This window comes from Cupressus sempervirens, chromosome 11 (assembly GCF_028749045.1).
Source record: "Cupressus sempervirens isolate cs-2001-9-10 chromosome 11, ASM2874904v1, whole genome shotgun sequence".
Lineage (NCBI taxonomy): Eukaryota > Viridiplantae > Streptophyta > Pinopsida > Cupressales > Cupressaceae > Cupressus > Cupressus sempervirens.
Genome location: NC_143128.1, coordinates 711,344,043 through 711,366,931, shown reverse-complemented (window position 1 = coordinate 711,366,931; position 22,889 = coordinate 711,344,043). Strand labels below are relative to the sequence as shown.

The following is a 22,889-nucleotide window of genomic DNA, read 5'->3' as shown; positions in this document are numbered from 1 at the left end:
CCTGCTCATAGTTTTGGATGAAAAAATTTCAAAACTTCTAAAAACTATAGAATTTCAAAATAGAAAGTTGTTTTTCTCTTCTGAATGGTTTGCGCCCTCCTTCTAGCACCACTTCTATTGAGCTATCATTTTTCACAATGCTTAACAACAGGAATCCTTTCAAACTCCTCTCTTAAAAATTTAATCTAGGATCAACTCCAAGGTTCCAAGAAATCTTGTGACCTACTAGAATCTACTCAATTGAAGATAAATGTGTATGTTTACAAGGAGGCCTTTTCTAGTTCAAATGATTTCAGATAACATGTTTGATCTACTGTTTGAAATGTAACCACAAAAGAGATATTTTTGGTATTTTATGTTTTATGATGAATGTAATTTATCAATGCAATTATATGAATTCCTATTTTAACCAAGTGTTAGCAAAGAAAATAATATGGTAACAAGAGATTAATGAAAATAACTTGAAAGGAAAATTCCTAACAGACATTAATCATGGTAAGAACATGTCTGCAAGTTAAATCATCAAAAAGATCACATACGAAACCAATGAAAATAGGAGCAGTGCTTCCTCAATTCCACTAATGCAATCGTTGATGGGAACTCAATAATAACCGAAGGATGTTCCACTTCTCATCGAATTGCAAGGCCACAGAAAGTGCGCTCATGCAAAACAAGAACCATGTATGAACAATAGGTGATATTTTTTCCAACTCAGTATGTCAATAGAATTTTTTAACATGAGGAAAACACTAGAAATAAAAGGTTTCACAATCATAACAACACAATAAAACCATAGGGTCCATTATTATTCCTGAACATGCATTCACAAAAATAACACACTCTGGCAAGAATAAATACACTCGGGATGAGAGCGCCAATAGCATATATTATTGCATCAAAATAATGGTCAGGAGTACATAATACATCCATGTATTTATAAGAAAAAGTCCCCTCCCTTTTTTGTTAGGAGAGAGAGTTCTTAAAATTCAAGTCATGCTAAAAACAAATAAAACAAATCTAATTATATATGAACTAACTCTCTAAATTGTGCTAAGTAGGTCTCCATTCCTCTTTATATTAATTAATGGGTGCATGATCCTTTACATGACTTAAAAAAATAAAAGAATAAGTAGATAAGAAGAAAAAAGTTGTAAAATGATCTAGGAGTCTCTAGAAGCTCTAAAAATGGAAGCTCAGCATTAACTGGGCATTTTTGGGAGTCGAACTGTCGTCAAAATGCATTTTTGGTGCATGGAATGCTCTAAATTAGGAATTGATAGTTAACTGTTAGCACACTTCTTCTTCTTCAAAAATTTTTGTGCACCTTTGTAAAAATTGTACTTGCACACCTTGATGACAGGTTTCAAAAATGCAAAAATTTTCCAACTAACAAAACTAAATTTCTAGCATATGGGTTTTCTTCCCCATTATAGAAAAATGATGTCTAAATGTTTTCTCTTGAATTTCTCTATTATCTCCATCACTTGGGAAGCTTATATGAAATTCAAAGCCCCATATTTATCCTTTAGTAATTATCAATAGTTGTTGACTTCTATTCAAGTTGTCGCAAAATCCTCAAGTTTAGTATTTAGTTCCAATAATACCTCTTCAGTTTTGAATGCTTGCCTGATATCTTCATCTAACAAAGAATCTTCAAAGGTTCCTAAAAATTGTTGGACTACTGATTGCACCATATTGAGCTTAATCTTTGGCTCATCTTAAAAATTCTCAAGGCAAGCAGCATTGTAATATATTTTTGCTTCCAAAATTTGCTCTTGATTTTGGTCTCTTATTTTTTGAATATTTGCATGTAAACCCTCCATGACTCTATTATTGGAAGATATATTCTTCATCTAGTCATCCAATTTTTCAAGCTCCTAAATGGTGAATACCTCCATGAGTTTATGATACCTTTGGCCTTTTATTGATTGGAGCAGCTATAGGTCTTTAGCCTAGGTATGTACCTTATCCATCAATCCAATATCTTGGTTCACTATGGATACCATCGTATCCACACTTGACTAGATATGGTGCAATAGGTTCAAGTTCCCTTGTATTGTTTATACACCTTTCTCCTCAAAATTGTCATGTCATTGTTGACATGCCTCTAAAAATGGGTCTAATTGTACATTCCCCTTTTCTTTCCTCTCTAATGCTATAGCAAGAGTGATCTCTAGATTATCTAGGTCTATAGGTCCCACAACTCCATGCAAATAACCTCTTAAAAGCTCATTCTATTTTCATGACTCAATCAACTCAGACTCATCTCAATCCATATGTCTAAACAACTATTTCACCCCCATAGTGATCATCACTTTAGCAATGTCTACCATGGGTCTACCCAACATGACATCCTTTATTTGATAGTCCTTAGGAGTTAGTTGTTTGGTGTCAGCATGCAGAGAAGGAATAGTTATGTGTACAAGTAAGTCCTGATCTTAATTATTCATTGTGAAGGCCAGTGTTCATGCATCACCTTTAGGTAACTTAGGCTTCTTGATGGATTTGAGTAGCTCTCTCATTCCCTCCTTAGTAGTTAAATCTAGTTGGTTCTTTTATCAAAATATAACCCTCCTCTTCAACCATGTCAGTGTAGTGCTCATTGGAGACATGTACTTGATTGAAGAGGTGGTTTCTACTATAGGTCCCTTGCCCTTATCCATCCTCTCTAGAGTATTTTCCCTTAATTGGTCATGTTGTGGCTTAAACAAGAATAGCATGAGGAACTGGATCAAATTTGAAAGGTTTCTTGATCCAATCCTTTGTTAATTAGACTATATGGTGGGCTCTATGATTTATATCTATGTTCTCATCTCATCTAATCTCTACACTCATTATCGACCTATCATAGATTTTTTTCCTATTATATAATGGATCCAAGATGTCTTATGTATGCTTTTCTACAACCTTTAATGGGATCTTCATTTTGAGCATTTTCTCTGTGAGATATAGAGTTATCCTACAATAATCCACTATTTAAATATCATAGTCATCTACTTTGTTTATCCCATGATCTTCCAATGCATCTTCATGTACAAAATAGTTCCCTGCCAAATGTTGCACCATCCCTATGTTGTCAAAATAGGGGTGAAGGGAGTTGTACTCTTCCAAGGGATATTGATCTCATTCTAAATCAAATGTCATTATATCCTACCTTTTTTTGACCTCAAAAGTACCGATCATGATAAGACATACCCATGTCCTTTTGTGTTGTCTTCTCACTTTGTTATATGCAAATATGAGTTTTTGAGAAATCTCTAGCAAAATGATCCTATACAATGGATATCTTGGGAGCTTCTTAGGGTTTTCCAATGTACCTACTACCATTAGGTAGGTGAATTTTTTTGAATTGGATGTAGTATGTTCCAATTTTTGTGATCCTGGATGCTACTTCTACTGACATCCTTTTAGCGTAATCACCTTTAATGAATTAGATGATTTCAAATATGAAACTGCCATTCACCACCATCTATTCTATGCTTTTCTCTAAGAGTTTATTCTTCACCAGTTGAAGGTACACTACATAAGGCCAAGCATTAACATCTTGCATGCTTCCCTTCTTATAAAGTCTTGGGTAATCTATAGTTCTAGCCGCTAGTAAGTACACCAAATATGATGTCATGTAGAATCTTGGATTGACTTTGAAGGTTACTAATTGCTCATATAATTTATCACTCAGAATAGTGGCCCATTCTATTAGCATCTTTTTTGTCCTAATGGTTTATATGAAGTGGACAATCCAGGTTTAAAGGTGCCCTACTGCTGGTAGCCCCATGACCCTGCTCAAAAGCACAATGGCATATCCAATGTTATCTATCATATACCCTCAATTCATGTCTACTTTGATGAATCTATGGCCCACTAGTGTTCTATCAATCAGGAAGGATGATTGAATTGTCTATCTAGCTTCTTTATCATTCTCTCCGGTACCATTTCTTAGCTCCATCATTTGAAATCTTCAAATATTGATCTTCCCTAAGGAGATGAAATACTTTCTCAATATTTCAAGTTCAAAGGTCGAGGACTATTTCTCCTATGACACTCTTAACAACCTTTTCTTCAAGCAAGTAGTTGTCTGCAAGAGCTATTATCAATTCCAAAGACTAAACAAATGTAGGATGTAATACTGTGTTTACAAGACCTAATCTAATTAGAGCTGACACCATCATAGATTATTCTTTTAGTTTTTTGCTAATGGTAAGGAATCTGTTCTAGTCTAGATGGAAAAGTTTGGTATCTCTGATCTCAACATGCCTATCCTGAAAATGGAATTTCCTTAGTGCACATTGGTAGTTGAAAATAATGGGTTTTGGAGCTATCCTTTCCCCCAGTGATGAGGATGATGATGCCATCTTATCTACACAATAGAGGAGACATTAGTCTGAAAAGCTAAAGTTTAACTTAAAACAAACCCTAATTGATCCAAAGTAGATGAAAAATCAACCCAAAATAGTCAGAACTCAGTTAGTTCCCCCAAATGCCATGTTATGTTTCTTATCACACCTAGCACACTCTTACAAGTGCGCTAGTGTTCTAAAATGCTCCCTATTTATTCATTTGTGTGCAGTTACGCACTTGAACAACTTGGTAAGGTGTGCACATGTGAACCTTAAGGAGGTGCACATGTGTGCACCTTCTTGTGACTTAGATTTTCTTAAGGGTTTATGTTTTGTGTTTAAGGTTTGAAAGAAGGTGTGCACATGCGCACCTTGAGGAGGTGCCCATGTGTGCACCTTCTTTGTGGTGCTAACCTTTTTCTTTTGTTATGGTTATAGGAGTAGAGGTCAAGAGGTGCACACACCCCTGTAGGTTTGCACACTCTGAAGGTGCACGCATGTGCAACTGTGCATGTGTGCATCTCCAAAAGGAGATGAATGCACACTTGCACTCTAAGTGAACCTATGCACCTAAGGAAGTGCACATATGTGCTAGTCCACTAGTGCACACTTAAGCAATTTATCTTCTAAAAACTTCATTTTTTCAAACATCAAGCTCTCTAAACTTCCCCGATTAGAGATTAGGGATTGACCCAAACCCCTAGGGGAGCCCAAAATGACCAAGGCCCTGGACTAGGGGTCTAGGAGACAAAACAATTTACTAGGGGTTCCCCATTTCTAGGAGAAATGGAGCATATGTTGTGAGACCACAAAAAAACCCAACCACCTCAATCTACATCTCTGATAGAAAAAGTTGTCTTCTACTAAGAGCATTTGCAACTCTATTATACTTCCCACTTTTGTGGTTCAAAATAAATGTATGACTCTACAAACACTCAACCCACTTCAAATGCCTTTGGTTTAATTTTCCTTGACTATTCAAACATTGCAAATCTTGATGATTAGTATACAAAACAAAATCCTTAAGGAGAAAAGTGTCTCCAATTCTTTAATGCCTGAACTATAGCATAAAATTCTTGATCATAAACAAAATATTTCCTTTCTGCATCATTCAACTTCTCACTGAGATATGCAACAAGTATACCTTCTTGGCTTGAAATAGCTCCTATTATAGTACCACTAGCATCACACTCTACTTGATACATCTTAATAAAATCTGGAAGTGTTGAAGCAGGCTACTCTATAACTTTATGTTTCAATGTATTAAAACTCTTATCTTCTCCTACAGTCCACTTAAATTTTTTCTTATCTCCTCTCATTGTTTTAGTCAAAAGTCCACAATTAATAAACATTCTGTAAAAACTAACCAGTTCATAAAAAGATCTTACCTCTTTTGTACTCCTCGGAGTAGGCCATTTGAGGATAACTTTTAATTTTCTAGGATCCATTTTTAGACCTTCTATTGATACCAAAAATCCCAAGTACACCAACTTCTTCCTCACAAAATTGCACTTCTTCAAATTTATCAGTAACTTTCCCTCCCTCAACTAATCAAACACCTTATGAATGTGCATCAAATGATCCTCCAATGTCTTAGTAAAAATCAAAATATCATCTAGGTAAACAATGACAACCCATAAAATCCTTCAATACCTCATTCATGAGTCTCATGGAAGTGCTCGGTGCATAGGTTAGCCCAAAAGGCATGTCTAACCACTTGTATAATCCTTCCCTTGTCTTGAAAGTGGTCTTCCACTCATCTCCTTCTTTGATTGTGAATTTGATGATACCCACTCTTCTAATCTAACTTGGAAAATATAAAACTCCACTCAAACTATTTATAATATCATCCATTATTGGCAATGGAAATTTGTAAACCTATTGGTACACGTATGGTAACTGGTCACAAGTTATCTAGTAAAGATGAGACACCTACCATTGAATAGAAGAAGTACATATCTATAATTGGAGGTTTTCAATATTTAACCTACACAAGACCTAATATAGCTAATGTAGATGGTATTTTTGTGAGATTTCAAGATGATCCTAAAGAGTCACATTATGCAACAATAAAAAGGATTTTCATATATATTAGGCTAAACCTGATTTTGGGTTATGGTATGATATACCAAGTGACTTTATCTTACATGCATATAGTGATGCATATTGGGTAAGCAATATGGATGACAAAAAAAGTACAAGTGGTGGAGAATTTCTCTTAGGAAGAAGATTGGTTTCTTGGCTAATCAAGAAAATACGACTATATTTCATAGAGCATGGTAGAAGAAAAGTATATAATAACAACAAATAATTGTAATCAAATCATGTGGATGAAGCAAATGTTGAAGGATATTAGAGTTGATTTCATGGAGCCTAATATCATACATTGTGACAACACAAGTATAATGATTATGTCTAAGAATCTTATGTTACATCCAAAGACAACATGTCTATTAAGTATCATGTTTTGAGAGAAAAAGTTACAGAGAAGGAGATTATATTAGAGTATATTAGTACAAAGGATCAGATAACAGCCATATTTAAAAATCCTTTTTTTGAAGGATACATTTGAGTACCTGAGAGGTATTCTTGGGGTTATGCCCCTTCCTACTTCTCAGTAGTTGATGTAGAGATTGCATGAGTCCAGTGGTGCAGAGCACTATTCTTTATCTGTATAGGATGCTTGACGATTCCTCTATGGGGGATTTACTATCTTTGAGATGAGTCACAAAGGACTCTTGGTAACTAGTATTTAATGACATCTTTGGACACTAAATCTTATTGAAGATCTTATGTAGAAGAATTGATTTAATGTCAGCCTTTGTTTGATATCAATGGGGGAGAGTTGCACATGAAAAACATCTCACAATACATTGAGGGAGAGATTGATACATGATATTGATGTGAATAGGGGAGAAGTCTTGTGAGATTCAAATTTCATTGATGAAGAGGATCTGAAAAGAAGATGATTATAGTACAGTGGACATTCATGAGCAGCATAAATGGGAGAGTAGTTGTAGCAGATCATTTGGTATTCATTGAACTTGATTTTTTTTATCTATTTTGCCATCAATTCCAGGGGAGATTTTTAAGCATGAATTTTGTTGTTATTCCTATGGGAGATTATCTCATAATTGCAGGAGATATGATACAGTAATCATATGTTGTATTGATGGAAGTGTTTGCCATTGATGTCAACATACATGTTATTCTATAGATATTGATAGAGCACCAGATAGAGATTAAGGTTACATGGTTCAAGGATTATAGATGAGGCTATTCATAGATGAAGATATGTTTTATAGAGTTTCTTGATGATGTGGTTAAGTGTGCATGTGAAAAGATGAGGGCATTTGATAGTTATCCAAGATTTATTGAAGATATCATTCACATAGAGCTCCTAAGAAGTAGTTATTATTGTTTAGATTATATCTCCTAAAAAAGATAGAATCTTCTTAAGCAAGGTTAGATAGTGGTAGAGGACATGTTTAAGATGGTATGATTGATCACTCCAAGTTAGAAGTGACACATGTGAAGAGTTATGAAGATTGTGAGATGACAGTGTTATGTGATTGTGTAAAGATGTAATGTAATGTGTAAGTATTATCTTAATGTGGTCCTATATTATATTTATAAATTGGGAAACTCTCAAGGCCAACTCAATAATTAGTTTGAGGACTTGGTATAAAGGAAAGGTCATTTCCTTATGGTAGAGTGTGAATTTTGTGATTATGAGATCCAACGTAGATATTTGATGTGATGTGAGTATGAAAGCTTAGATGTGAGATCCAATGAAACTAATATTGAATATCATGAGATCATAGAAGTCTTTACTGTGGTTAATGCATTTTGAATTGACAAAGAGATTGTATTTGGGAAAGAGGTTGTTGTAGACAATTATTTTTGTATTAAACTATGAAGGATAGTACTAAGGTTATTTGGACAATAAGTTTAGTGTTATTTCCCCAAAAAAAATTTGCATAGTGGGTCCTCCTGCCTTCCACAACTCCTTACAGGGTTGGCACAACTCCTAACAGGGATTCAAAATATCCTAACATGGACTGATATGTACTAAATGAAATTCATTGACTCCTAACAAGGTCCATCCTCTTGCAAGGAACATATATATTAGTACATCATTTTGTGGATCACTAAGGTTTTCCATTTGATCAAGGGTTTCCCTAGTTAACAAATATGGTGTTATTGTGTATGGTGATCTTACTATGGTTTTTGCACTTATTGATTACATGCTTCAAATTTAATAAGGTTGATAAAAAAAATTTATTGGATAATGCATTCATTCCCCTCCCCCTTCCTCTCAATTATCATGGAAAAGTTTACTTTCTAACAGGTAATACACAGGATATAGATACTACAAAAAGGAACAAAGAAGATGATTCTACTATAGGTTCAATACCACAAGCCTAGGGACTTCCTAGTGAGGGTAATGTATGGAAAGGACATACTAGCTCACCGAGTGAGAAGAGGAAAGAAGATTTGACACAATAAAGGGTTACAACCCAACTATCTTTCAATATGCATCTATTTTTCCACCTACTATAGGATGGAAAGGAAAGAAAGATGAAATGAAAAGTGCCACACCAAATCAACTAGAGGGCATGCCTCATGTGCCAACAATGAAAACTACAGTTGTTTATACAAGTGATCAAGAAGAAAAGAGAGATGAGACCAAGAAGGATGATGCCCATAATAGAAAAATTAGGAGAACCAAGCTCCAGTGCCACCTTAGCAATCACCAAGTGCAAGCATTGTTAGCTCAAAGGGTATCAAGATGAAAAAGAAGAAAATTCATTTAGTTGGGAAAAATCTAGTTTCTTTAGATTAGGTCTAATTGTTATACCCGATTGGAATCCTAATACTTTGGATTCAGATGCTTTATCTATATACAATGAATTATGTAGTAGAAAGGTTGAGTAAGAAAGGATGAAGAAGGAGCATAAGAAACAACAAGTTTTATCTGATATCAAAGATATATTCTTGGGAGTTATTCTTGATGTTATTATTACTGAGAAGACTTCAATCTTGGAGCAACTTGTACATATTATTGAGAAATTGAATTAGTCTGATGTGGATGCCCAAGCCAAATTAATGGAGAGAGTAGAAAAGAAATTTGAGAATAAAGTGCTAGAAAAGATTGCAAATGCAATTGTACTATAGCAAGTGGAACCTTCCACTAACGTCACCAAGTTGGATATTATTGTCCAACATGTTATTACTTTGTTTAAGAAGGGTCAAAGCACAAACCTATGTCACCCTTTTGTGAATGAAAAGACTAACAAAACTACAACCATTCACCTTCAATGATATAAAACTGGCATTATTATTTATAATTTGAAAAATGAAGTAAACTAATGAAATGTGTAGAAATTGATCAAGTTTAGGATTATAATTTGTAAACAATTATTTGGATTAAGAATTGATATATTTTCATAATTTTTATAGATAATTTTTTAGTTGCAAAAAAAGGCTAAAAATTAGGGGTCTAGTTCCCATCACAAAACTACATGGAAATAAACTTATTTCCCTTTGATCTCAGACTATGTTATAGATAGCATATATATCTAGAACATTTTAAAATAAAAATTGTCTTCAGACTTATATTTTCACTTTTATAATCATTCAAAGTCCAACTCACCTGAAATCAATAGTTTTTATCTCCCACCACATTTTACATTCTAGAAGAGGACTCTCTCCTCTAGAACATTATATAAGTTTTAAATTTTATGATATGATTTAATATTTTTTTTCTTTCTCAAAATTGACATCTTTTCGAGTGTTAAAATACGTCCTTGTAGCCTAAAATGGAGGTTAGTTTTCAAATTCTCCTTCATTGGAGGGGAATCATAGCAGAAGAAAATGTGGAGTGGCTCACCAACTACCTTCGCCTCTTTAATGCCTACATCAAGTTAGGAGTGACATTTGACAATTTGGATGATCTAGATTTCTGCACCCCAAATGCAGAAAAGAAAAGTAGAGGGAAATATGACTTTGAGTTCCCTCCCAACTACCATGTGGAGCAGCTCAGTGATATCACAGATGTGATCAAGCAGAGGTCCAGCTTGAAATTGTCAACTTCTGCGGGTCAGAATTAATAACTTAGGGTTCCATGGTTATGCATATATAGTGGTTTTGTTAGTACACTTAAAAATACTTTGTTTTAGACTCTTGGCTTATTATACATGTATAATTTCTATTAAGTATTGTTTTAATCTCCAAGACTTATCTATTTTGATAATGTGGACAATTTGGAATCTATATATAATATATGGTATTTGACTATGATCTATTCATTTTTTTGTATTATGCTTACCTCGAGGGTTTGGTTTTTACCCTCATGTTCCTAATGAGGGTTGCTTGCTGAGATAGTTTCTTTTTGGCTACAATTAGGATTTAGTGTTTAAGCATTATTTTAGGGTTCGATTCATGTCATATTTTGGGATGCCTTTTTGTTTTGGTTTTCTAATGTAGCATTGTTATGGCTTCTATATATGATAAATGTATGTGAATTTCATCATTATGTTGAAACACTTAGACCCTAAAAAATATGTAAATTAAATTTCATAAATACTCTATTTATTTATAACTTGGTTATATAGTTCTTGTTTGAAAATTTGGAATTTTGTCTGGGGCTGGTTATGGATTGATATCACCATAGAGGAGGATCTTATAGTATCATGGTAGGCAGTTTAGTTTTTTTACTCTATCAAATTTGTATATGGCATTCCCTCTTTAGGAAATCTCTCTGGTCTTTTCGATAAGGATACAGAGGGTATCATTACGGATTGGAATTATTTAAGTTGCTTTGATATATTGGGTTAAATGGAATGGTTTTGCCAAGCTGGATTGGTAATTTCTTAAGTTTGAAGGCTATTAGTTATGATTAACCTGTTGGTTTGTGATATTTGCCGATTTCAAATGCTTTGATAAAGTTTGTACAGTTTTCATTCCATAATGGTTTCAATTGATTTAGATTTATGGTGCTTGGTATTATGTTAGGCCGATTTAGCTTTATAAATATACAGGATTTAGCTTTGTGTCTATAAGATCTTGATGTTTTATGTACCATACTAATCAAGATTGTTAATAATTGGCATGGCTTTGTTTATTCGCTTATGATTCGTGGGCTTGGCTTGGTCACAAGGAGTGGGCCTCATATCTCAGGCCTCATATCTCAGCCCCATTTGTGAGCCTATCCTTCGAGTTTGTTTTTTGCCAAGTGTCTAGTAATGTTTTCCACCTTAATTACTTAACTACATTTGGTTTAAGTGATATTATTCATTTAGAAATATAGTGCTCTTTTAGTAGCCATTTCTCATTATTTTCTAGGGTAATTTCAAATTTCCTTATTCTATTGCAAAACTACTGGCTTGTTTATATAAACCTAATGTTATCAAGATTTATATCCTAACCTCTTAGATCTATTGGGTTGAATTTTTTTTTCTTATGACTACTAACCTTTGAGTGATTAGCTTGCTAGATGGTAATATTCTGCAAGGACAAATCGTCAACCAGTAGATGCTCCAATGTTGGCAAAGAGTTTGCTTGATATTAAACAAATGTAATTATCTAGGATATGCCCCTCTTTGTTGTATATAAAATTATATAAAAGAGCTCACTAGGGTATGCCCCTTTTAACATGTAAAAATATAGGACCTTTGTCTCGGGTAAGACTAGAGGTTTTCTTCTCTGTTCTTTCCTCCCAGTGTCCGTTTGGACGGAGATAAGCTTTATATTTTATTTCATTTTAATTAATAAAATACATCAAGATCTTGGCCATTTATCGATCAAAAATATATATACGTCCTTGTAGAATTTTTTAATTATAATGTACTATATCTAATTAAAACACTATAAACTCTATATGAGAACATTTTTTACTTTGGGCTCTATAAAATGGTGTTTGTAAGTTATTAAAAATATATCATAAAAAATTGTAAGAGTTATTGAAATGTCAATTTTTTGAAATAATAATATTTCTTTAGTAATTGGATACAAATAGTATAAAACATTAACTCAATAGACATTTCCAATTGGAAAAGTGTGATACCATATATAGCTAGAATGAATTTATCTAGATCATATATTTGAACAAAATTGATTTTTAGATAGAAATACTCAAATTCAATCGTGTTGATTAGTCAGCCTAAAAGGTGACATAGCTTTTTACTTTTACCCAGAAGTTGTGTGATATTCTCTTATTCACCAATGATATCAAAGATAAATTATGAAAGGTTATGTGAAGACATGAAAGCAAGTACAGATGTACTCAATGCTAACCCCAATACATCTTATGTTCATTACTTGTTGGACTTCAATTTGAAATTTTAAATGAAGAAGGAATAATTAGAGTAGAGAGCAATGATATACGAGCTATGTTGCTTCCTCATCTTGAGGTCATGCAAACACATCCTAAGCAGGCTAAAGAACTCATTGTTGCACCCAACTTATCCATTGTACATCATATGATTGATCTAGTGGCCAAGTTAAAGGTGGAGATCCAAACTTTGAAACTATTGAAATCATGATGGGATACCACAATGACTATCATGATGAAAAACCATAAAGATTTTCTTGATCATTTTGCATCGCACCTCTGGTAAGTAGTTACATTGTAAAGTTATTTTTGGCATAAGTGTCAAAAAAGGGAGTTAATATGTTATTGATAGGGGGAGTAAGTAAGTGTGTATGTGTATGTAAATAATAAGGAGTTATAAGGAAAAGATGTAAGGATCACAACAAACTGCATATACTACATGTACAAGTAAACAAAATTTTGAAAAAGATTTTGCAAAACACGGGTTATATCGAGTAATAGAATGAAGCATATATGTAGGTGGAGTTCTACATTTTTCACTCAGTTAATTTCAAGCTATCATCCATAAATTTTTTCTCGCTAATGCCAAAGGAGGAGAATGTTACTCCCATAGTACATTCATGTTGTCAATTAGTCCCAAAAAAATAGAGAAGAAGATATGAAGGTATTGGTTGGTGAACATTGTCACTGAGTCACTCTATGTTGCCCAAGCATAGAAGGAAAAGAAGTATAAGTTTCTCAAGTTATAATTGAGTTCAGTACTTACCAAGAATAGACATCAAAGAGAAAGGAAAGCTTAACCAAGTAGGAAGGTCACCATGTTACAACAAACTTATTGAGTCAAAATAAAGTATTCACTGAGCTGCACAAAGGGTACATAAAAGCTTGAAATGACACATAATCATATGTGAAATGACTTATCAAGTGGGAAACTAGATTCTTACAATTCAAGAAAAGAATTTGAAAATATTTATTGGTAAATATGAATTGACTATGTATAATTCCAAGGAAATTAAAGATCAACGAAATAACATAAAAGAAAAATATTGAACAAGGTTTATTCTAGATCATTGATTTTGATCTATGATACATTCTAGATGGTTCCTAAACCCTAATTAGGTCAAGTATTGAAAAGACAAAAAGAATACTATATAAGGAGCTACAAGGAACTATTATAAGGATGTCGTCGAGATGAGATTTGGTGTTGTTGTTAGTGTTATGTTGAGAAGGGCTTAATTGAAAAGGACAAGTAGAGATTCAAGCATCATAAGGAAGGATTCACCATATCTATTACTAGAGGTGATATATCAACGAGAAGAAGAGGGATTTAATTAACAAAGTAAGTTGTAATAGTACAAATCAATTTACTAATATTCTCTAATCACTATAGTAGATTAAATCCTTACATAAGGTGGACTGAACAGTCTTATTGTTAATCTCTTAACTGAGTACACACTTGTATAGTGTTGTAAAATCCTTGAAGGAGGTAGATCCTACCAGATCTGATCGTATTACTCCTAGCAGGGTAAGTTGCCAGAAACACCGCATTGTAAGCCCTAACAAGGTACCCTCTTACAATAGTTGGGATATATTTATGCAACCATCCCCAGCACAGTTTTCCCTCTAATCAAGTGTTTCTTCATGACCAAATACTTGTGTTATGTATCAATGATTTAATGGTTTATTTTTTCATTATTCATGCAAGTTAGCATACATAAGGTTACTTTTACTTTAAGTATTGTGGTTGATGGTATATGTTTACTGAATTGTGAGAAATACAAGGAATTGCAAATTCTATTTTTAAGGGTTAAAGTTTTAGAGGATACTGATTCACACACACCCCCCCCCGCCCCAACCCTCTCTCAATGTCCTATCTTTCCGAAATAATCCAACACCAAGAGTATACATTGTATTTTATGTTTTTAATATTTAATATTAATTGCTTAGATTGATAGGATTGAACCTATTTTATGTACCACAAAGTAATCTTTTGAAGATTCTTACAAATGTTTAAAATATTTCACTAATAATTTAACCAATTTTAAAATTCTACATTGTTACATTTGAACTTTTGAAAATAATAAAATCAATCTATCCTATAATAACATTTTTTACGATTCACCCCAAAGCAATTTCCAAATTCTATTTTTCAGGGATTTTATTATAGTTATAAATAATTCCTTTAGAAATTTATATGATTTATTTTTTGAATATAAAATGCACATCTCTCTCTCTTCTTCAAAATCTTACATATGTTCCTTTGCTCCATGCAAACTATAAAACAATATATTTCTTTAATATTGTGTAGTTCACCCTAATTTAAGGATCAAGTCCATTAATATATTAAATTAACATGTCACAAATTCATCCTTTCTCTTTTGACTTGATCTTAATTCTAAATTTAGAATGCATTAGAAAATAAACTAGTATGGATATCTTAAATAAATCTATCTAAATAAATGTTGATAGATATTCACTACAAAATGATTAAAACTTAATTTACTATGCCCAAAACTATTTATCTTTTTTCACTAACTTAAATTTATTTTAATTTCTAAAATAAATTGATAATTTATATCTCCAAACATTTTAATGTTAACAAATATTTTAAAATGTACTCTATTTATTATTAAAATTTTGACATGTAAATAATTGTCAAATTTACTTAGAAAGATGAAAGTTAACAATTAACATTAACACACTGACACCGTCCCACTCCACACTTTCTGCCATTGCAGAATGTCTATCAACATTGATTAAAAAAACAAAATAAATGCACCTTCAGTACTTTCCTCGTATAAAATCATAAGTTGTTAATCAAATAAAACATATAACTAAAAGCATAGAATTCATTTAAAGAGATGATAATTTAAAGATAAATTATAACATATATGTTAAGAAATTATGACACATTTTGTAATGTCTCCATCTTTTAGCAACTCAATGGAGTTATTAGCCTTTACGTTCTCCAAAGGCTAAGTAGAGAAATAAGAAATTGATTAAATTAATTTCTTATAAAGTCATTAAATAAATTAAAATTAAAAGGTGACTTTATATTTAAGTAATTTAATTTTCTAGAAGCACAATTAATTATTGTATTGCAAGGGAGGAGTTTCTAGAGAGTGCATTAATTATTGGAAGGGGGAAGCTTCTAGTAAATGCAATTAATTAATAGTTCATTTCCTTCTAGAAGGGTGAAGGAAAAGTATAAATAGATGTGGAAGCTTCATTGTTTAGCATCGGATGAATGTAAATTGCATTTGATAAGAGTCTGGAGGTGTGAGTTATAGATTTGTTCTTGGCATTAGAGGACATCTATCCTCTCTTGCGACATTCTAGATGTCATTCCCTTGAGGTTTGGCTTTTGGAATTCATTGCTATGTATTTAATTTTATTAGTTTGAGAACTAATATTATTTCAGCGGTGGTTCAATCTAATGGGCACCCTGATACCACTGTAATGGGCTCTGATACCACTGTAATAACCCCAACAGGTTATAACTTCTTCAAACACCAAAATCTTTTATACTTCAGTTGTTTGAAATTTCGTCAAACACTTTGCATGAAAGTTCTGACACCACTGCTATATAATATTAGTTCTCAAACTAATAAAATCAAATAAATAGCAAACTCACTAATTACTCTAGCATCATAAAATCAAATACATAACAAACTCTTCAACTCACTAATTAAACCCAATCTGCCTATAGCTAGAAATGCATCCAAGCTACCTATTAATGAGTTGATAGCAATGAATTTCAAAGGCCAAACCCCAAGGGCATGATGTCTAGAATGTCACAAGAGAGGATAGACATCCTCTAATGCCAAGAACAAATCTATAACTCACACCTCCAAGCTCTTATCAAATGCAATTCACAATCATCTAATGCTAAACAATGAAACTCCAACCTCTATTTATACTTTTCCTTCACTCTTCTAGAAGGAAGTAAAATATTAATTAATTACATTTACTAGAAGCTTCCCCCTTCCAATAATTAATGCACTCTCTATAAACTCCTCCCTTGCAATACAATAATTAATTTTGCTTCTAGAAAATTAAATCATTAGAGGTTTCCCCTTTTCCAGTAATTAAAGAAGCTTCTCCTTGCAATACAATAATTAATTGTGCTTCTAGAAAATTAAATTAATTAAATATGAAGTCACCTTTTAATTTTAATTTATTTAATGACTTTATAAGAAAGTAATTTTATCAATTTTTTATTTCTTATATCATAATTTTACATACAAAAACTATTATTTTATGAAATAAATTAATGTATTATCTAGCACATATAAAATAAATACTAAATTATATGTTGTTATCTATAAACAAAATTGATATCTTATTTGTATACAAGTACTAATAAAATATTTCTACTTGTTCAACAATGACATACAACTCTTTAAAACTAGGTAAGCTAATTGCATATTTAATCTCCTTAATGCAAAATATAATGGAAGCTTCCTCCATCCCTTTAACAAAGGTTTTCTTTCAAAAACTTCATCCCACCAACAATTTTTTTCTTTTAAAAATGCAAGTCTCTTTCTAAGTTAAAAATATATACAACTCATTTCATCAATGACTAAATTTATTTCTTGTTTAATAAAAAAAATCTCATATTCTTTTACTATGAAATAGAATTTCTTAATTAGAAGCAAATAAGAATGGTTATGTCAAAAATGTCTTTCTAAATTAAAAAAACAACTCATTCAGAAAATGATAACTTAAATATAAATCATCAACATATATTATGATACTATATCAAGATTTTATTTTTTTTAAATGCTATATTATTAAAAAACAAATATCATCTAATACATAAAATAAATAAATATTAACTTATATACATTTAATATATGAATATATTTTCACACTTTCCTACAAATGCTAATAAACTATATCTATCAGTTCAACACTAATATGACAATCTTTAAAACTAAGCTAATTGTTTGTTTCGCCAGTACAAAATAAAATAGAAATTTACTCCACCTCTTCAACAAAGGTTTTCTTTAAAAACCTCTATCGACTTGTTACCGATTTTTAACCATGCCCTAAATTTCTTTGTGCGTTTAATAAAAGATTCCAATAGATTCCTTTGCTACGAAATTGAATTTGTTCATCGGAAGGAAATAAGAATGACCGCCTGTCAAATGTTTGGCAAGAAATTGATGTTACGGAACAAGTAAACTGTTAAGTCTGTATTCAGTTATTTGTTAGTTAAGACTCTCAGGTTTGTTTGCTCCCATGAATTTAGTATTGTTCGTAGCGAGCATGCGGTGGACATGTGATTGTAAACGGAAGAATGATGCGACGAAATCGTGGGTGACGAAGCGTGAGAGGCATACTATCTGTTTTCTCTGCTGACATCCACTGTGACTTTCCATTCAAGATTTACTTTCACACTTCATCATAATTGCTCAAATTTGGTTGAAATGGAAATATCAAAACCGCACAATCATTTCATTTCTTTTGACCGATCTTCATTTTAGTTGGTTGATGGAGAATACAAAGCTGCCATCTCTCTGTTGGTGTGGGTTTTTTCTCATTTAAGCTTTGTTTATTCATCTTATAAGAGCCAACAGCAAATTGGGTCTGCGTATATTTCTGTTGAGAATGGTGACCATGGAGTCGGAGAAGAAATCGAGTGTTTCCAATGTGGGGGCATGGGCTATGAATATTATAAGCTCCGTGGGGATTATAATGGCAAATAAGCAGGTCATGTCTCAGGCGGGATATGATTTCAGATTTGGTAAGGCGCTCATTCATAATTTCAGTTTTGTTTTAATCCAGATTTGTGAATAAAATTACCTCATGCAGGGCTTAGATTGTTTTGGGTTTACAATTAATTACTAGTTCTTTGGTGGGGTTTCTTTAGATTTTGAATTCAAGTGGTTCTTTATATTTAAATTCAAGTGGGAAAAAATCCAGTCCGGTCAAATAGCTGGTGCTTTTAGCCAATAAGATTAGATGAAAATGTTTCAGCATTATTATGAAGTTTTTGGTAGTTTAGGTTTGTATTATTTCATGTTTGCATCTCCATGAGAATAGTTTAAATGGTTTAAGATGAAGAAATGAGTGGTTTTCAACGAGGGTAATATTTTGTCACATTTATTCTTGGCTGTTGCAGCAACCACCTTGACTGCATTCCATTTTTCTGTAACTGCCATTGTGGGGTTCATATCCAATGCAACTGGATATTCGACCTCAAAGCATGTGCCATTGTGGGATCTTCTTTGGTTCTCTATTGTAGCCAATATGTCCATTGTGGGAATGAACTTGAGCCTCATGTTGAATTCAGTTGGGTTTTATCAGGTCTGCTTTTTAACCTTGTTTTAACTTTTTTTAATTCTCCTTTTCTTGTGAGATTCAGATGACTTTTTATCTTTTCTAATTTTTTTGTGTAATTCTTCATGGCTACTTTTATTTTCTTTGCTCAGATTTCAAAATTGAGCATGATTCCTGTGGTTTGTGTGATGGAGTGGATTATTCACAACAAGAATTACAACAAGGAAGTCAAGGCTGCAGTGGCTGTTGTTGTGCTTGGAGTCGGTGTCTGTACCGTTACTGATGTGAATGTGAATCTCAAAGGGTTTGTGTGTGCTGGAGTCGCTGTCTTTTGCACTTCGTTGCAGCAAATTGTAAGATTGATTTCACATTTCATTTTTTTTAATATGATAAACAGCTAAAATCTAGATTAACTATTATTATTTGTTGAAATTTATTGTTGTTATGTATTAAGCTCGATTAGAGTCCAACCTAAGACCTCCCACATGAGAGGTTCACAAGTTACCATTGTGTTGTAGGCTCTTGCCTATGTTTGCATTTCACTATTACTCTTGCTTGTTGTAAATGAAAAAAATGTCCATAGAAAGAAAATCAATTAGAGTTAATCATTTAGAATGAGGTAAATCAAAAAAAGATAATATTCTTGCTCTGAGAGGAACCTGAAATGACTTTGCCTTAGATCTGACCCAAGGTAAAACTCATTGGAGAACAGCTATGTGGTATTTTCCATAAATCGGTTTCTTTCAGTAAAGCCCGGAGAAGCCTGTCCTTTGGAAGGGCACTTGGACATGAGTATGCATCACTGCTACAGGGAGATCTACAGGAGATATCTTCAATGGGAAAGGGGCATCTTCAGATGTATTCTGGTGTCTCAAAGAAGATATCATGGTACAGAAATAAATGAAAAAGTCAGTCAGCAAAACATAAAAGCAATATCGTAATCCCTTAAAGGTCAAAATGCTCCAAACATGCCGATTCTCATTAAGAATAAAAAAATTTGCAGTAACCTATGCAGAAAGAAGAGTCAAATGTTTTTAGATGAGATGATTATGCTTTCTAACAATTGATTGAAAATCTATGAAACATGTATGCTGCACACACAGCTAGAACTCATGTTTAATGATGTAAAAGTTTTTATTTGATTTTGGATGTACTTACATGCTAACTGATGGGTAGGCAATAAATGAGGATGGATTCAGGTAAGAAGAGTGCTTTCAAACTGTCTTGTACCATAAAATTGCTGTGGAGCTGCAATTGGTTCTAGAGAAATAGCTTGATGTTGGGAAAACTGTATTCTAAGCTTTGATCACAACCCTAAGGCTATATCATATGATAGAACCAATCCATTAATCAAACTTTCTTGGGTGAGATAATGCATATAAATTATTCTTTATTCTGAGTTTCTGTTGCTGATACATGTCCAGTTGTTCTTCATTTGTTGTCTGTTTACTTTGTACGCCTACTTTTTTTCAATTCACTTGCATTGCCATTTCTGCAGACCAAGAAAAGAAGAACACTTCTCTTAGTTGGCTTCGTATGATTTTCCTAAGTTTCATAATTTAGTTTCACGTCCTGCTTGGCTTATGACAAAGAATTGATAGCAAAGAATTCATAATTTAGTTTCAAGTCCTGTTTGGCTTAGAACATTTCTAAATTTGTTTGAAGTGTGTGTTTGATTCAGTGGATATCCAGTTCCACTTAGTAAATCATCTCTTACGAGTTTTCTCTATGATGCACATTCATATGATTGATTTAACCACCACCTAGTCAGTATCTGTATATTTGACATGTCTACTTATCTTGAATGTTCTCTTACTCTGTTTTAAATTTTTCCTTCTTCTATGTATTACTAAATCAGTGTATTGTTCCTGCAGACTATTGGCTCTCTTCAAAAGAAGCACAATGTTGGTTCTTTTGAGCTTCTTAGCAAGACTGCGCCCATCCAGGCTGCATCTCTTCTAGTTTTGGGCCCTTTTGTGGACTATTTTCTAAATGGTCGTAACTTGTTGAGATATCAATTTTCGGCTGGTGCTATTGTGAGTATACTGTGCTGATTATCAACCAGTGCAAATGATTCGATATTGTCATATAATTCGGCAACTATCTTCTAGAATATTTAAATTAACTACATCAAGTTGAAATTTGTGCAGTTATTTATATCCCTTTCCTGCACTCTAGCTGTTTTCTGCAATCTCAGTCAATACCTCTGCATTGGACGCTTCTCAGCAGTTTCATTTCAGGTTTTGGGCCACATGAAAACTGTTTGTGTTCTTATATTGGGTTGGATCCTTTTTGATTCAGTATTGACGGCCAAGAATATAATGGGAATGTGCATGGCTATCCTTGGGATGATTATGTACAGCTTGGCAGTTGAGAAACAAGTTACCGTAAAGAATTCATCCTTGAACTATGTGAAAGAAATGGTCCATCAAGAGGAGGATGTAAGTCTCCTCAAAAATGGATTTGAGAAACAGTTTACAAAAGACATTGAATTTGGTAGGGAAACAAATTAAAAGCTTTTTCGGATAGCAAGATGTATCTATTGATATCAGTAGTCAAATCAGCCCTGCGCCTTCACAAAGAGGAATAGATGGCAGGCTTAGGTTCCTTATTTTTCTACATTCAGAAAGGTAATTGGTTTAAATTGAAAGAATAATCTCCATGCCTAAAGCATTTGAATGCTCTTTTTATTTTAGGAAGGGTAACTGATCCATTTTTTATGAAAAGCTTATGTGAAATGTATGAAATAGAAGACTCCCGCAGATTAATTTTATATTTCCACCCCTATTTGAATCAAACCCTCCTGGATTCATTGAACATATCACTAAGATTTATATCCATATGACTTGGATTTTCGTTCTACCAGAGAAAATACAGAGCTGCCACATTGATTTGTTCAACAGTTTTTCTCCTATGTTACTCAAATATAGACTTCAGAACTTATATTCATATCGGTCATATTCTCTTCTTTGATGCATGGCTGGTAACAGTTCTAGTTTGAGCTTTACCGATGTATCATTTAGAATTTTCGAATTTTCCATTATAATTAACTTAATTCTATGGGATCTTTGATCGACTTTGATTTCAGGCATGTTGCTATGGAGAATGATAAACTCTAAAATAAACAATAGCAGCAGATGTAGATACAAATGAATGAAAACAGAGACTGACACCTAAAACTTTGGGAGGTGCAAGGATGTGTCCATAGGAATAGGAAGCTAAGGGAATGCTATTAACGTCTTTTCCTTGCACCGAACCATTATTATCCTCATCTTCAGTTTTTTTATTTAAACAGTACTACTTATTTATACTTCTCATAGTCATAAAAACATCATTATCAAACAGATTTCTAAAAATAAGATGATAATTATAAAATATTTTAGCAAATCAGTTATAAAAATCAAGGATAATAAGTAGAAGATGTTTTCCACAGTAAGTCAAATTATGATATTGTTATCCATGTACAATTGTGTAGTTTTCAAGTCAAATTCATTGATCCATGTTTCATGAGTGTTCACAAGATCTCATCTCTCATAAGAATGAATGGAAAACATAGCACTCATTGCATTTAGGTGATGCTCACAAAGGTGAAGCATTGGACCTTCCTGAGTGCTCATCTATAGCAATACTACTCTAGAGCTTCATCTCTTGAACATCATCTAGATGCAATGAGGGCTAAGTGTTCTATTCATTTTTATAAAAGATAGATTGTTGTGAAACACTACTTGTAAAACATGAGGCAATAAGTTTGAATTGAAAACCGTATAGTTGACCCTCATGGCAATATCATAACCAAGGATGAAACTTTTGATGAAACTCGAGCAGTAATATGGCTGCAACTTGTAAAGGGTCATTTGATGAGGAAATCGATGCATGTATGAGGAGATCAATTCAAATGGTAAGAAAGCCTAAATGCATCTACTAAGAAAATA

At 32.9% G+C, this 22,889-nt stretch overlaps 1 protein-coding gene across 1 annotated transcript; it reads left to right on the top strand.

Annotated features, from left to right (window-relative positions):
- The first annotated feature begins 18,047 nt into the window (after positions 1-18,047).
- LOC149531663 (UDP-rhamnose/UDP-galactose transporter 3-like) lies at positions 18,048-21,857 on the top strand. The gene is made up of 5 exons (XM_089808656.1): positions 18,048-18,421; positions 18,800-18,984; positions 19,110-19,310; positions 20,832-20,993; positions 21,108-21,857. The coding sequence occupies exons 1-5, from the start codon at positions 18,286-18,288 to the stop codon at positions 21,468-21,470; spliced, it is 1,047 nt and encodes a 348-aa protein (XP_089664782.1). The 5' UTR covers positions 18,048-18,285; the 3' UTR covers positions 21,471-21,857.
- The last annotated feature ends 1,032 nt before the right edge of the window (positions 21,858-22,889 follow it).